We start from the raw sequence: 18,162 nt of genomic DNA on the forward strand, positions 1-18,162 counted from the left end.
TTTTTTTTGTCGATACGATAAATTATCCTAAACTAAGGAGGAGAGGGAGGACCTCAAGAGATCCAAGAGTAACCCAAAAGAGATTGAACCGCTACTGGACCAAACGGATGCACTATGCATCCGCCTGGATTTTTTAAGTAAAGGCACTTTAATTTGACAAATTGGTGGGAGGTAAGGGTTAATGCATTGGTGGTAACCACCACCCTTTGGACGGTTTAGATTAAACTGGTGGGAGTTTTTGTAGAGATTTGATTCAACAGACTGGAAAAACCAAAAGTTAAGAAGAGAAGATAAGAAGATTAAAGACAATGATAACATCTTGAAATTAATGTAGACTGAACCATATGTAATATTATTGACTTGTTACAGTTATTGCATTTCTTCCTCAATTTTCCCTTCTTTTTGCCCATGAGTCAAAATTAACCTTTTAAAACAAGTCTATAAATTGAAATACCTTTCTATTGGTGCCTTTGTTGTCAGGAACTACCACAGGGGAAGGGGAGAACGAAGGAAAAAATATGTTCTACTGTAAAATAACATATCAACATTATATTTACAATCGGGGCAAACCACCTTCTAACACTTGTCTCTTGATGGTTTGCACAATAATCTAGACCAAATTCGTTTTAGCAACAGCTCAAGTGAATCATGGTGTATAAATTTATCCCCTCTACAAAATTTCTATGCCATTTTATACTAATAATGGTTCTGGTGTCAATGGTTCCTTGTGCAGCGTTGTAGGAACAAGTGCTCTTCTAGAAAACTACTCCAAAACCTTCCTCTTGTACATCTCTTCCCCGTGTTTCCCCTACAAGAAAGGAAGCCAAAGCAAATTTTAATGCTCCATTTTTTGACTCGTTCGAGGCCTTGCCTAACACTAATTGCTACATGAATACAAATTACACTTACAGCATTACAGAGATTGGGTTACAAGAGGGTCAGTTTAGGATAAAGTATGTTCTGCGAACACTTCCAACAGCACACTTAAAGCTAGATCAATAACATGGAAGATGATCAAACCTCCAGCTGTTAGGTGCAGACATTCGTGATAAAATTTAGTACTAATTGAACTCAAAGCTTTTCTGTTTGATTACTCATCTGTCTTTGTCAGTAACATAGTTTGAAATTCTAGAGACGCCTAATCTGTTTCTTGCATTGCCCTAAACATTATAAAGTCTTCTTAGATCTGCATTTTAAACATCAAGATTCCAGGAATATTTGACCTGCACGGTTTTGCATATGTTATAGTATTCAAGATTATGTTTCATTATGTTAGCAATGGGTTTGGATGTATACGTGCGTGTTTGTTTTTCTGGATTAAATATTATTCAGGGAAATTTTGGAAGTTTGAAAAGAGGATTATTTATTGGGAATGTAATTTCGATTTATATTGGATATATATAGTGAATATGGTGTGTTCAAATTCACAAGTATTTAAATTACATAGAATAGATTTCTAGTAAAGTATTTGGTAAAGAATGATCAAAATATGAAATCATATGATGGAGAATGTAAGGATAGAAACATTTTGACTGAAAAAAGTCAAAAAAAAAAGAAGAATTGTGGAAATTGCATTGATATTTAAAAGAATTGTATTTAATTAATGTGAAAAATTATTGAAAAATTATAGTTTATTAAGAATAGGAGCTGGAATGTGCACGATCATGATGGCCATTGTATTTAAGAAACAGTTAGCATAAAGTGAAAGCTCCTAAAAGAAAAGGCGGGGCACTCTTGCTCCAAACGAAAATGACATTAACGCCCTTCTTTAATATTTTCTCCAGCTAAAAAAAGATAATTCAAAGCTAGTAATAATTTGTTTAGACCCAATAATTTAATAGGGAAAATAATTATTAATTAAAGATTATAATAATAACCATCATACTATTTTTTTAATGAAAATAAGGAAAAATAATTTACTAATTTAATAATGAAAATGATAGCACATTCAATGAAAATGATATAAAATACAAATTAATTAATTTTGAAAGGAAAATATTAATTCTTTACACCAAAAACAAGCTAATTGTTTGTATGAAGTAATTTAATTAGAAGGATAAACATTTTACACAAAAAATAACACCCATTTAATAATAAGAATAATACAAACTACACCAAAAACAAACTAATTGTTTATACCAAATAAATTAATCACAACAATAAACATTTTATCCTAATAAGCACAGGACATTTAATAATATAATAAGATAATATAAACAATAACTTCTTTTTTAATGTATACATTAATTCCTTCTACAATATAATATAATTTAACGATGAGCATAAACATTTATTCAGAATCAAAGGACAAATTAATTACGCATCCCACACAAGGGTTAATTCCTTGTAATAGGTAATTTAACGAAAAGGATAAACATTTATTAATGGCTTTTAATAATAAATACAAAATAATTTAATGGAAGCATAAATATTTATTCAAAGATTTATGAATGAAATGAGAAATATGTCTCACGCAGAAATCAATTTTTTTGTAGTAGGTAATTTAATGAAAAGGATAAACATTTGTTGCCGGCTTTCAATAACAAAAAAAAAAAAACACAGGCCATTTAATAATAAACAATTAACATTAAAATACCGCTTGTGTTTTCTAGTTTGCTTGAGATGTATGCCCTCCTTTTTATGAAATAAAGTAACCGTTTATAAAAAAAAAAAAAAAAAAACAATAACATTAAAATACAAAACAAGATCGAACAACCAAAAAATAACTTTGTATTAATCCATTTTCTTGAACCAAGAGCCAACAACTACCATCATTTCTCCCATTTAATAACTTTGTATTCAACACACAAATATATTAGACACAAACCAACACACATGCATCCACTAAAAATTGCAATTATCTTATTGAGTATTGACCAACAGCACATCATATAATTATTTCATTCCAAAAAAAGAAAAAGGGAAAAAAGCCTCAGACTTTTGCCTGTCTTTCCCTCAACCAAAACCAACACTCATGTGGGAACCAGGCATGGTAGCAAGATGACCAAAATTGGCTCCACATTTCCTTAGCCACTTTGTCTATTGGTTAGAAAAATATTCTAGTAAGAAGACTTCCAAGAACTACACTTGTACACTTTGAGGCAGTTAAGTGTCCCAATAAGCACTACTTTAAACTGGGAAGCCATCGCAAACAAGCTATTAGATGCTGATAATCAAGGATAAGTAAGAATTCAAATCAAAGTTTATCTGTTTGACGAAAATTGTTAGAAGCAAACCAAATTGCTCTATTTAATTACTTATCGAGATGATGCTTTTTTGGGTAGATAACAGATTAATATAAGAAAACAGAAAAGAGAATTAGTCGGCCGTCCAATCAAGTAAAAACGTCAATAAGTGATCATGATTTGGTGTGATTAAATTAAACTAGAGAGCTTAATCACACTTGTTAGGTTTATTAACCTAGCAATACTTAAAACAAGTCCTACCTACTGATATAACTAGTTTTGTACCCATTCGTTGAATGAGAATTGTCTAAAAATAATAAATTATTTAGTGTAGTTCATAAAAATATTTGCATAAAATACAAACTTATTGTATAATCTATTATTGTCTTTCTTAAATACATTGTTATTCAAAAATAGTCTTATAATGTAAATTTAAATATCTAATTCAGTGATTAATAAATTCAAAAATGCAAAAAAAAAAATCGACAATATGATGACATTCAAAAACTCACTACAACAAAAATGGTCTTTTCTGACATGTCTATAAGGACACTTGCTGGTTTGTGCCATTATAACACTTCTATCATGACACTAGTTATCAACTCAATAATATATACTCTAATTTTTTTTATTTTATTTGACATAAAAATAATAATGTACCTCTAGACTCCCTATTATGACACTTGCGGAAATGTGAGATACACCAAAAAAAAATTAAAACACAAAACGACGTCATTTGATTTTGGTGGAAGATCCCTTTGCCAAAACACTTAGTGAAATCTCAAAATTTCATTTTGCCTCCTAGTGAAATTTTGCTTCTTCTCTATCTCTCGCAGAAACTCTCTCTCTCGGCAAACTATCTCTCAAAACTCTTGGCCAAAATTTTGCTTTCCCGCAGAGTCTTTTCTGTTGAATCTCTCCGCAATCAAACTACCCTTGCTTTCCCATTGAAGGGATGTAATTGCATGATAAATTTTTGCCCTAAATTGATTTCTCTCGGTTGCCTAAATTTTTGCCCTCCGCCTCTCTCGGCCACTCTCCTCTCCTCTGCTCCCTACCTCCGCCGTCCCGTTGCCCCTACTCCTTCCCTCTCATCATCAGGTTTAGGTTCGTCAAAACCAGAAAATGGAACAACATGACATCGAAAAGGACGAGTTCGGATTCTCCAGAAATTATTTCTTAGCAAACGAATTAGGCAATTCCGGTAAGAAATCCAGCCGCATGCTCGCAGATATCGATGTCGTTGATGAACAGGTTATACTCTGCAATTTTTCTATATGTAAATTTGGTTGGTGGTTTCCTGCAAAAAGAGTTACCTTTTTGGGCCTTTTTCCTTACTGAATAATGCAGGAGCTAAGGGAAGCCCTTGCCCATCTCCCCAACATTTCTAATTTCCAAACTGGTGTCCGACGAAAATTAGGGCTCTGAGTCTGAGAGAGACCTTAGATTTGGGGCAGTATTCGCAGCATCTGCAGTTATTCTTTCTTCGATTTCAGCGATCAGCAGCAAATGTCGCCTCCTCCTGGACCCTACTCCAGCACCAGCACTCTCGCCTTGGTTAACCATCCACCTCCGCCAGCTTTAATTTCTCACAATTTCATTGATGTCTGATCTAATTTGGATTTTTTTTTCGTTTTCGTATAACTGGTGGCAGGTGGCTCGTGCTTCAGCCTTCACGTTTGGAGTCGTCTATGGAAATTTGAAGCTTAAGTATCTTAAGGTATTATTCACTATTATTTTTCTATTTTTCTCTAATTTTTGAAAATTTTCTTTTGTTTACTTTTGTCTGATTTTGAGTTCTTTTTGGGTAATTATTTTTTGTCATTTGGTGATTTGGGTTTACATAGTCAGAAATGAACATGTAAGGATATCTGTTCACTTTTCTGTTCTGCACTTTTGTTCACTTGAAAACTGCTTTTCTGTTCTGCTGTAAGAATATCTGTTCCATAGCACCATATGTCAGAGAGAGCTGTAATGCTATTGAGATTTGTACAAATTCATTAAACATAGGATAAATAGTTGATAATGCAAATGTTTGTACTTGTCATGAGTTCAATTTGTGTGACAAAATAATGTATTTTCATTTATTTTATTTGAGTATTTTGTTGGCTTTGGGCTTTCATGACACCGTGACTCTCAGGCCAGAATATTGCAAAACCCATTCTGGCTACGTATCCTTCTCAAATGTCTCAAATGGCCCTGCTTCTGATCATTCCGTTGTGAAGATATCAAGTAGGAGTCATGTGTTTGTGCATGACTATCAGAGGCCTACTTACAAATCCTGGGGTGACGTGACTCAATACTATAAGAGAAGAAAGGAAGCTTATTGTGCTGAACGGACTTCTAGTTTGCCTAGTTTGACAGATGGAAGTGATCACAAATTTAGACAACAAAGCACTGATAATGACTTATCTTGTCCATCTACTAGTAATTCACCTCTCTCGTTCAGAAATGTTCATGATTCAGCTTGTTCTTCAGGAAACCTTAGCCTACCGAATATCGTAAGTGTGAATACAATTGCACCAGATCGTGAGATGAAGGACAACTTTTCAAGTAGCAGACAGTCTTATACATCAAATAGCCAACAAGCAGATATACACTGGAAAATCTCTCCGAGGACAATGCAGTTACTTCCAAAGTCTTCCCAACCTAAAATTTCCCTGCCAAAATTATTCGAAGAACAGAAAGAAAAGTATCCCTCAATTGATAAAGGCAGTGCTCATAATGTAACAAAAAGGGAGGCTGCTGCTGAAAAGTCTGTTGGTGTTGACAAAATAAATGGAACCCCCACAGGAAAAGGATCTGTGGAACCAGAAGCTATTATCCAGTCAAATCTTCGTGAGAGGCTTGGTTGCATTTATGACAAGGTTCTTGTGGTTGATACTGTCTCTGCTGCAAAGGAAGTAGTTGGTATGCTCACAAATCAATACAGGCATATGGTCCATGCATGTGACACGGAAGTATGTTTTTCATTTGACTTGCTTTTAGACTATTTTACATTTGCATACAACCAGTTGAATTCTGTACTTTAATTATCTTATTCGCTTAATATTCATGTTCTCTCCAGTAGCATTCAATTTTTTTTTGGGAGCTCATTTTACTGGTTTCTGCTAATGTCTAGGTATCAAAGATTGATGTTAAGCAGGAAACACCAGTTGATCATGGAGAAATTGTATGCTGCAGTATTTATTGTGGACCGGAAGCGAATTTTGGAAATGGCAAGTCTTGTATCTGGGTAGATCTTCTTGATGAGGACGGGAGGAATCTTTTGGCTGAATTTGCTCCTTTTTTTGAAGACCCGTCAATTAAAAAGGTAAAGATTTTTTGTATGTAATTCTATGTGGGGCTCTTTGTTGCTCATCAGTTCTTCGAATGATTATATGCCATGTGGGGAACTGCACTGGCTTGTTTTTTTGTAGGTGTGGCACAACTATAGCTTTGATAACCATGTTATAGAGAATTATGGACTTAAACTTGATGGTTTCCATGCTGATACAATGCACATGGCCCGATTGTGGAATTCATCAAGAAGATTAGAAGGTGGGTATTCTCTGGAAGCCCTTACCGTGATTCTTCTGTCATGTCTGATGCTAGGTTATGCCTTGGTGAAGAGTTGATTGGTAAGGTGTCAATGCAAAACCATCTTTGGGAAGAAAAAAATTTCTGTTCACTTGAAGCTCCTGAATCTGTGCAGAGCAATGGGTGGTGTAGAAAGGTTGAAATTGAATGGGGAAACCATGCCCTATCCAACAGAGTTCAGGAAGCTGTCCAGGCAATGTTAAACTTTGTCAAAAGAGAGGGCCCCAAGGGATGGGATGACCCATGGAGTTAAATATCAACTTTTTTTTCCTTTTTTTTTTTGAATTGTTATGTCATTGAATTCAGGCAATGGTGGTCCTCCTTTTAGTTGTTTGATTTTTTTATAGGTACGGAATGGCATCTATAGCGAAGTTAGTAGATTAGTATAGTTTCTTTTCTTCTGAAAGAACTTAGAGTTTCAATGGAAAGTTCAAAGACTTGTATATCTGACATAATTGTGGCATGAATGAAGTGAAGGTTTATTTGTTGTTCTACATTGGATCTCGGTGTTATTATATGGTGTGATTAATTTCTCTTTACCTATGTATTCCTAGCAATTAAAAGTGTTAGCATAGCGTAGCTTCTAAAGCAATATTCTAATGTGGTAGAATAGCTATCTTGACACTTTCAATTATCAAGAAAAATATTTTTGTTGGTAGATGAGATGCTATAACAACATAGTTTTCCTGACACATTTTAATGCTACGAGGCTATCCCCACATTGGAAGGGACAACACTCGTCCCAGGTGTGAGGAAAGATAAAATGTCAGCTTAGATTATCTATACTGACACCTTTAAATGCCGCTAAAGGGCATTTTTGTTGTAGTGACTTGAAAATAGGGAAGATCAAATCTTGGCTGATCTTCTATAAACAAAAGAATGGCCAACCCGTTACCAAAACATCAATTTTGGTACTTAATATAAATGGCTTAAAGGTTAATGTGAAAAGAAAAGAAGCCGAATGAAATATTAATAAAAGATAAGAATTCAGAATCAATCAAGTCATAGGAACACAACAACCTTCTAAATCTGTTCATGGCTAATAGAAACCAAAATGAAAACATAAGATGTATTTTGCTATTAAGTCAAAAAACATAAAAAATCTACATAGTCTGATGTATATTACATGACGTGAACTGCTGTATGACAATCTAAATAGTCTTGCCATTTATGTAATCAGTGACACCTTCTTGTTCTTTAAAAACTTTCTACCAAAGTCTAAAAGAAAACATTAAAAACTGGACAAAATTTTTTTAACCCCAGAAACCTAGAAAATAAAAAAAAATTAATATGTTGTTGAAGATAATTAATAAATTGTCAAAGGCAATTAAAAAATCGTGTGAAAACACATAGTTCAAAAGGCCACTTTTAAATCACTAACCAAAAAAGCAATATGCGTTCTACTTGAATTGAAGAGTGAATCCATAAATTGAAATAACAACTTAATTACAAAAACCTTACCAGAAATAAAAACTAAATTGTAACTTTTAAAGATTTAGAAAATTCAAATTCAATGACCTAGCTATGAAGAAGGTGTAGGAAATTACAAACCAAATACAACGAGTATAAACAAAGTCCAAATGCAGTTCTTGCATTGAAGGGAATAAAAACGAAATTCCGAATCCGGTCCTTGCATTGAAGTAAAAAAAAAAAAACTTTCCAAAAACATTGTGGAAAAGTGTAAACATCTGCACTGCTTGATAAAGTGATGAGTAATAGATCAATAACCATATATATAAGTTAAAATGTAGAGCATCTTCGATAGCGATAATCTGATAAAGATAATCTAATATTTGAATTGATATTTCGAACTTTTCAGTTGAAGATGAGAGAGAGTTAAAAACATAATTCAAAATTATTTATACTAATCCCCAAGAAATTTAGGCTTGACGATTAAGGTTAAGAAAAAAAAAAGGTGAGAGAATGGAAGAGTTAATTATGGAAGAATTATCTATAATTGTAAAGGCAAGAGTAAAAAGAGGGATAGAATAGCGTAGGTTATTAGGGGGTTAACTCATAGAGCGCGTTGCACCTACTTGCTATGTCAATAAGCCACGTAGGAAAGAGATAAACTAAAAGGATAAGGATGAGAATACGATTTTATTATATATATATGATTGAAATTTTTTCTTTTCCATAAATTTCGTGTTATGCACTATGTCTTGATAACGCAATTAACAATAAAATTTACTATGAATCCTATTAGAAAACTACTTGTCGTCTCGTTAAGCCACGTAGAAAAGAGAAAATATGAAGGGATAAGAATGAGGATATGACTTTATTTTATATATATATATATATATATGATTTGAAATCACTTTGGTTTGTTTTTTTAATTCCTACAACGAAAAATAATGAAATTTTTAAACAACTAAATGCCGCCACCATTGACCAAACTTGTTTCATGACCCAAGTTATATTCTTTCTTCTGGGCTCCCACACAGATTTTACTTATTTGCGGCTGAAACCTCCCTTCCTTCTTCTGATCTCAGAAAACTTCATCTTAATTCCAATTTTAAGCAAGAAAAAAAATGGCTGATGCTGCTGATGATATAACTGGTGATTTTGTGTTATGGAAATTTAACCTTTGTTTCCCCCTTCTCCCATCACATGCCACGCGGTAATCTCCGTCACCCACCACCTATATCACTCTCCGTCACTAGTTCCTTTTTCTTTCACACTAGGTTGGAAGATTGTAGCATATCACCACAAAGAAAAACAGTTGAGTCTGGCCGAGGCTAGATGGCTTTCTAAGATGAAGATAAGAATTCTAATTTAGTGCAGATAATTGTTGGGCATTTCTCTATCAAATTCTTTAGAGTAGTAGCAGTAGTTGGTACTGGTTAGTATAAGATACTCAGTTTCTAGATTAAACAGACCTGCTCATTGCGAACATCTTAAAAGAAATACTCGTCCTACTATTAGGTAGATAATAGATGAGATCAATTTCTGTGTCCTTACCTTTTGACTTCATGAAATGTGTTTTAAGTTTTGGCTGCAATATTCTGCGTGTGTGAGTGTGTGTATGGCTAGAGGTGTCAAAATGGGTGACTTGAATGGGTTTGGGTTGGGTAAAATGGGTAATGGGTATAAGTGAGTCAACCCATTTAATTAAATGGGTAAGTCAAAAAATGAATTGGGTAACCCAATTACCCATTTATAACCCATTTATTTTAATTTTTTGTAAATTCATTTAAATTCATTTTTGCAAACTAAGTTATCAATTTATACCGCTCTTTGTACCCATCATTAGTTTTAAATATTTACTTATAATGTTCAATAAGCCTAATTACCAATTTTTTTCATTTATACTCTATTTCACAAAATTACATATTATTTAATAATTGAATAATAAGAATATAAAAATTTGAACTAAGTACTATAAAAGTTAATATAAAAATTTAATCCAAAAATTTTGAACCCCTAACATTTTTTCCATATATAAATTTAAAATTTCATTTTAGAAAGATAAGAAAAGAGGCTCAAATTTATCATAAATTGGTAATGCCGAAAAATGAGCAAGTTAACAAACTAAGAAAAAATAAAATAATAAAATAAAACCAACAAATAATAATAATAATGAAACAAAAGTAGATAACATCACGACAAAATGAAAAATTTGAAAAAAAAATGGGTGGGAAAAAAAAAGAGATTTAGGGGAAGAGAATTCTAAATGGGTTAATTGGGTTTGATGGGTTACCCAATAATACCCATTTAATAAATGAGTATTATTGGGTAACCCATTTATACCCATATACAAAAATTTAAGATACACATACTCATCTATTCATGGACGGGTATGGGTAAATTTGGTTAAATGGGTTGATTTGCCACCTCTACGTATGGCGGATCTCCATTTGGACGATACTACTTGTCTTGCCTTTTGGTGAAATGTAGGGCTGCAAGGTATCAACATGCGGCAGTCCACACTCCTAGTGCCCTATAACAACTTACATGCGCCTCAAAGTTCTTGTGGTAATATATGATTCATATACAAGAACCATTTACTTAATTTGCAATTAATTGACTTTGGCATACAAAATTTAATTACTCAAATTTGCCAGCAATCCATTTCCTACCACAACACGAATTGTGGGTCATGCACGGGGTAATTCATGTACACCTTTGACACAATCAATGTACAATTTCAGCATGGACTTGGGCTGTGATGAATGTCAAGATTAATCTTCGCCATAAATAGTCTCAAGCAATTAGACCTAATAATAATTGAGACCTCTTAGATCCATTCAAGTTACTCTTTCTCAGCTTCCTTAGTCAAACAATTTAACAGAAACAGGAATTTGTATTAATGCCTCCTTTTGTGATAGGATTTAAAAAAAAAAAAGCATTGTTCAAGGTTTTTTTTTTAAATGTTTATAGAAGGTATCGAATTTAGGACTTCTCACTTGTATTTTCTCTCCCCATACCACCCTATCCCTTTCTCTCCTCCCAAAAAATTATTTCTTTCTTTAAGTGTCAGGAAAAGATCTCGAACTCGATAACCATTTTTTCAAACATACTAGGACGTAGAATGGGGATCGCATACTAATCCCCCATAACATCAGACTCAACATTTTCGGTTATGTAAAGTTTAAGGTCTTGATTCTTAATGATATTTACAAATTAAACAAAGTGAATTAATTCTCCCTCTATCTTCAAAATTGGGACATTTTTCAGGAGTAGCACTTTTTATGCACAGTAAAATTATGGGCTACAATTTCCCAGTTCTTCTGGCCTTATCCATGTTTGAATCTGGAGTCCAGCCACCTTGAAGACAAGTGGTCATAGGCCTTGGGAAAGCGTGGATGTGTTTTGGTGGGTTATATGGAATTGTTTATTGTTAATTGCTGAAATCTTATCATTAATCATCATGTACAATAAGCATGAAGGGCCTCCAGCCACGTCAAATTTGATCGTCCGCCCGTGTTAGATTAGTGAAGGGTGTAATAGGAAAACAGCGTTGAAAGTTGTTTGACTTTTGCAACGAAACTCTTATTTTGGAACAGCAAAAAAGTAAAAAAATGATATTAATAATCAAACAAAGGGAGTAGAAGTTTCAAGAATTTAATGATTATTATCTCGTTCAGAAAATAAAAGTTCGATTAACTTGAGATCACAAGCCTAATTCTTGAGAAACTGAGGAGACTATCACTATATGTGTCTCATTTTGAACCAAGAAGTAAAATAGCTAGTCTTAAAAAGAGAGGTGTGTTTTTGTTTAGTGATAATAAAATAAACTCAAGTGGGCAAAGTGTAACTTATCCCTAATTACATTGGAGATTAGTGCTAATTGACCCTTTACTTTATTTCAATTTGATTGTGAGGAGTCAAAAATAGTTTCTTGTCGCTCTTGGGTGGATATCAGTGCTACTTACTAAAATTGGCAAGTGAAAACTTCCATTCATTTCCATTCCACGTCCTTCAATATAACAGACCTTTTTATCTTTTTGTGGCCCCTAAAATGCACTTATCAAGTACCAAACATTACAAATCCTCTCTCTAAAGTAGAGGCTCTCTCTCTCTCTAAAAAAGAGAGCTTTCTCTCCCCCTGGTGGGAGCTACCAACAAGTCTGAAAAGTGCAGCTTTGTGGGTTGAAAAATCAACCAATACCCAGCAACTAGAACTTTGGAGCACCTTTCAAATTTTTTCTGTCTGCGCTTCTTTAACGTATGCTGTTGTTTAGTGCTGTCGGATTCTCAGCAACAGCGAGCAACCCTGGTCAATCCCCACTAACACAGGTCCTAGAGGTATGAAACACTTAGCTAAACTTTGTTAGCTGGAGTGAGAAAAAAAAAACCAAAAAGAAAGAGAGAATCTGTGAGGACTCGCAAAATTTACATATTTAATCTCCTATTTCTAGCTTATTTAATTATTTATTTGGTCTTTTATTCCGAATATTATTTTCTAAGCTCTTGAGACCTAATTACATGGAAATATAGTTTCATTATATTTTTAAAGTGACTTGTATCAAAAATTAATTTCCGGGAGCTCGTTTAGTGAAAATAGTGAACACGTCTTTGGAAATCTTGACCGATTGAGAGCACAATAAGTTTGGAATATTGGAGACATGTACAATGGACCTAAATTAGGTATTTTAATGTTTAAATACTCAAGTGATAGTTATTAGTACTATCGTTATAAGAATTTCTCGGAAGTTTCGCGTTATTGCGCTTAAATTGGAGATACGCGTTTTCACACGCGCGATTTAAATTGAGGAACGTTAGACCCTTATTTTGGGACAATTAAGAGTGAATAATATTTATAGGAATATATGAGCATTAGAGGTTTAGTGCACTAGTGAAACAAACTTAAGAGGAATCGAGCACAAAACGCGCGAGTGCGCGCACTTTTTGCGGTTGACTTTTGTGCACCAAATCCTTAGTCATTAAGCTTCCTTTGGAAGCCTCATTTCAGACCACAATCTCTCTCTCTTGCTCCCTCATCTGGCCGGCTAACAAAGGGGAAAAACAACTCCAATTCCATCCTAATTTCTTCACCAAATCTTCTCCATTTCACTTCAAATTTCAACCACTCTTAGCTAATTACTTGGAGATTACATCAAGCTAAGAAAGAGGGCTGCTATCCACGGTTTTCTTGAGCATCTAAGGGGCCGAAATTTCTGTCTATTCATCAAGGGAGGTAATGGACGATCAACTCTTTGAATCTTAGTTTACGGAAGCTCTATTACACGTATAAACTCTTGCATGCATGTAGGTGGTCTTGTTTATGGTGGATTTGTGTTGTGTGGGCTCTATGAACTCTCACTTTTGATGGAAGGACTGATTTGATGTTGGATGATGAAATTAATGGTGGTTTAGTGCTTATATTAGTAGATTAATGTTGTATTGTTGGTAGAAAATCAAAGGAGGTGCTTGGAGCAAAAGTGACCGTTTTACCCCTGCCTTGTCCGACCATTTTGTGCACAATTTTGAGGTTCTAATGACTTGATTATATTGTTTACATGTTAGTGTGAGTGTGTACAAAATTTTGTTGAAAAATAACATGATTTGGTTGGTCAAATGAGTTGATATCCAAAGTTAGCAAAACTGGAAAATGAATCCCGTATTGCCCAGGCAGTCATTTTGTATCGGCTATAACTCTTTGTTCCGATGTCGAAATCAAGTGCCGTTTGTGGCATTGGAAACTAGACATTCCCAGATTTCCATTGGTACCAATTTCATGTTCTGGTTCCACTTGAGTGAGCCACACCATTCGATTGAAAATCACTGTCCTGTTTCGTTTCTCTCCAGGAGACAGGACAGGACTTGTATCTTGATGCTCAAAAACGAGCTGTTTGTGGATGGAATTTGAAAATGGTTTCTTCTGATAAAATTCAGATTTATGAGAGAGCTTTCCAACGCCATCAACCACGCCCAATTCCAAGTTGAATTGAGTGAGTTGTGGCCAAAGTTCGAAACTGCTACAGTGATAGAATTTTCCACTTGGACAGATTTGTAACTAACAATGATTTGGGACTTGTTGTTTTGGAAACTTTGATGTCCAACATCTACAAAACTTTATATTAGATGTTCCTTGGACTTTGTTTCACAAATAAACCAGATTTGGATTGGTTGCTTTGGACAAAATGTTTAAAAAAGGAAAGAAGAGCTAAAAGACAGTTTACATTGGGGAAATTTCTTGAACTTTGATGGTTTAGTTAACTACCTTCTCATGTGAATTTTTAAATGAAATTTGATAGAAGAGTAATCCTCATATGGAGGTTTAATTGTACGAAATTTGGTAATATTCTAAGACCATTTTGATATGCAAATGATGTCACAAAATTCGCTCATCGAATCTGGAAAACTTTTCGTTTTCTCTTAGCCAAATGGTCAAATCTAATTTGGGGAGTTTTATTTCGAAAATTTGGATGTCAATGGTCTTTAAATTGCTCAGTGGATGTTTATGAACTCTTGGTTTCAATAATGGAGAGATTTGGAACTGATTTCATGGTACAAAAAGTTTGTAAACAAAAGAAAAGTGAGAAGGTAGTTTAGCCTTGGAACTCTTCATAAACTTTGGTTGTTTTAATGACTACCTTACCGTGAGAGTTTTTGTATGAAACTTGGTAGAAATGTTGTTCACACATGGAAGATTTAGTGTACCAAGTTTGATGTATTTCCACTGCCAATTCGATGACCAAATGATACTTCGAATCTAGTCGTCAAACCTGGAAAATAGCCCACAGTCTTAACTTTTTCAGCAACTTGGAGCTACTATATCTTGGTGCTCGAAACTCCGTTTCTCGTTCTGCTTGTTTTGTTTTAAACGTTGATTGTAACTCTAATTGAGTTACAAATTTCGGAGGCTGATTTACAACAAGTGAATTTTGCCGAATTTCCAAAGTTGGCCAAAAATCAACTTAAATCTGTCTTGGTAATTCAAGTTACCAACTTTGAGCCAAAATTTGAGTGCCTTTCACTTACATTCATGGAAAAGTGCCTTCTAAGAACTTTTAGTACTTTCAAAGAGGTTTCCAATGGTACCAAGATTTCCAATTTTTGACATATAGAATGTGAGATACGATTTTTCAAAGTATCGTATCAAACCTGAAAACTTTCCGAATTCCAAGGGAAGGGAGTTTTCAAATACTCCTTATTCCTTCGATATTACTCGAACATTTTATACTTGATTTCCAAAAATGAAAACTCGATTGCTCATGTACTTTAAGAAAACTCCTCTTGAACCTCGATTTACGAGTAATTGAGGTTCATTTTCATAAGATTTCCTTAGATTGCAGTAGCGTACAATCTTCCTCGATAATTAGAGATTCGTAGTGATTGAGTGGTACTTGATTATTGTTTGCTCAGGCACTCGAGAGAATCTCCAAGAGGAACTCGGAGCGGACACCTAAAACGCTTGTTTGAAAACTACTCGCTGGTTTTGACTAGGTGAGTGTCCCATATAGGAATACGTAATTGAATAAATCTAGGACATGTTTATTTCATGATTATTAAGTGTTAAGTGCTATGTGTTGAGTATTTACCATACTCATGCCTATTTAAGGAATGTATACTTGCATTGTATATCTACATGAATTGATTAAATGATTAACCATATCAAATGACCATATAAACTCGATACATGCTTAACTTGCTAGATTGCTTGCTTAGCCTACTCGGTTTTAAAAAAAAAAAATGGAGTCGAGTGTGTACTTTATCGCACTCATTCTCTTTTGAGATGAATAACTCATGCTTGGAAATGCTCGAATAACATGATTTGGTATGCTAAGGTTGCATACGTCGTTGGAGTGAATCTCCTCGACTCTCACATGGTAAAAATGTGATAACGGCCAATGATGGCCTATTCATATGACAAATGCCTGTTAACTAACCGTCACTACTCAACCGTTAACCGTCAACCGTGAACCGTTAACCGCTAACCGTGAACCGTTTACCAACCCACATGACTACCTAATTACTTGACTATTTGCTCACATGATTTCCAATCTACATGACTATTCGATATCCGTGAATTACATGCTCCCATGAAATCAACTTGTATTGCTTACGTGCTAAGTATCCACTTGATTACTTGATTATCATGAATCACATGTTATATGAAGCTGCCCATCATTGTTAGGCGAGTGTGTACTTTACCTCACTCGACCTACTCAAATGATGAATTTTACCTTTTGTCGAATTACTTGGTTACCTGTGCATGTTGTAAGCTCTAAGCTGAACTTGGGCCCTGCCCTTGGTTACTGGCCTACTCGAGCCAGGACTGGGCTCGGTCGGGTAGGTTGGAACCCTGGGCCACCGTTTCGGTATACTCGAGTATTACCACTGGAGGGATAAGGCGATGGCCAGACCGTACCGTGGGGATCGGAAGTCATAAGGTGCAGATGACCGACAGAGTTCCACTGGAACACCGTATCCTACAGTATATGTTTACCTGGTATCATGATAATTGTTTCATGCTAAAATGCCAACATGAAATCCTGAGCTATGCCTGTAATAAGCTCCAATCACTCGTGAACTATACATGCCAATGTCTTGAACCATGATAACTATCTCATGATAAATGTCTCATACCATGATAAATGTCTCAAATTACCCGTACAATGATTATCACCTCATGATAACATGCCATTGTGTAACCTTGAACCATGCATATGATATGCCCAATCTACTTGATTTATTTGAACTGTTAGAGTGTCTTGGAACCTCACTGGGCTGTGTAGCTCATCCCACGTTGTGGTTTTCTTTTACAGGGTTCGAGACCAAGGGTGCTCGTGAGTAGTACTAGATTGCTTTCTTTTGAAGATTTTAAGTTATATTATAACGGATGGCTATTGTACCCTTTTTCGTTGGGTTGTATTTAAGCTTGAAAGCTACATAGTTGTAAGTGTAAGATATTTGAAGTATTTTAATTATGTATTGAAGTTACTTATAGTATTTCGAGCTCTTGAATGATGGATTGTAGTGAGTCTTGGCGAGAGCTGGGCAGGCGTCTCGCTGATACCCTTTGGCTCGCCTTAGGGAGAAGTGGGGGCGTCACAGAATCGATACAGCATAGAAAAAACAGAGAGTGAGAGGAAAAAAAGCATCCAATGCAGGGGAAGTTAAGAGTCACTACTGTGTAGAGGCATAAAAGAGCCACCCAGAAAGCTGCTTCTGCATTTTGGCAACTAGATCTTGTTGGCACCCACGCAAGCTCGGACAGGTAATTTCCGAACCATAACTGTCTTTCCCAAGCTGTTTTCTTTTGTATCTTAGTACCTTTCCCATCTAGGTTAGCCCTTTGGTTTGGTGCTGTAGATCTATCCATCTTCAAACATAAGGGATAAGTTTTTATTCAAACTGTAGAGTAGTGTATGGTATTCCTACAGAAAGTCCTTATCATGGCGGATGACCTGGCCGAAATCTTGCAAAACTTTGACCTTTCTAGTACAGAGCTCCAAATGACAAGTCTGGACAATGAGGAACTAATTGGGGGACTTAAGGAATGCAAGAATAGTTTGATCGGTAAAGTTATGGGAGAAAAAGTGGCAAACTACACAGGGATCAAGAATTTTGTGTTGAATGCTTGGAGCTACCCAAGAGACCTACAAGTGGTGGAACTTGGAGCCAACTTGTTTCAGTTCATATTACCATCCACAAGTCATAGACAGAGGATTCTGACAGGAGGACCATGGCTAATTGACAATCAGTTATTGGTGCTAATTAAGCGACTGGTATGAGGGTATTGAGGAGGATGATCAGGCTTTTCGGATAGCTCCTCTATGGATACAGGTTTGGAATTTGCCAGTGCATTGGTTGTCCAAGGAAGCAGGTAAAAAGATAGGTGTAAACTTCCACAAGGTTAGAGAGGTGATAGTCCCTCAGACTGGAGGCAAGGAAGGAAGACACTTAAAACTTTTGGTGATGGCAGATATTTCCCAACCACTCTTGAGAG

General features: G+C 35.1%; 1 protein-coding gene across 1 annotated transcript; it reads left to right on the forward strand.

Annotated features, from left to right (window-relative positions):
- Nucleotides 1-5,257: 5,257 nt before the first annotated feature.
- LOC113767476 (DNA polymerase I A, chloroplastic/mitochondrial-like) lies at nt 5,258-7,235 on the forward strand. Its single transcript, XM_027311586.1, has 3 exons — nt 5,258-6,145; nt 6,307-6,498; nt 6,605-7,235. Exons 1-3 carry the CDS (start codon nt 5,258-5,260, stop codon nt 6,800-6,802), a joined length of 1,278 nt encoding a protein of 425 aa, XP_027167387.1. The 3' UTR covers nt 6,803-7,235.
- Nucleotides 7,236-18,162: the final 10,927 nt, after the last annotated feature.

This window comes from Coffea eugenioides, chromosome 1 (genome assembly GCF_003713205.1).
Source record: "Coffea eugenioides isolate CCC68of chromosome 1, Ceug_1.0, whole genome shotgun sequence".
In the NCBI taxonomy this organism is placed as follows: domain Eukaryota; kingdom Viridiplantae; phylum Streptophyta; class Magnoliopsida; order Gentianales; family Rubiaceae; genus Coffea; species Coffea eugenioides.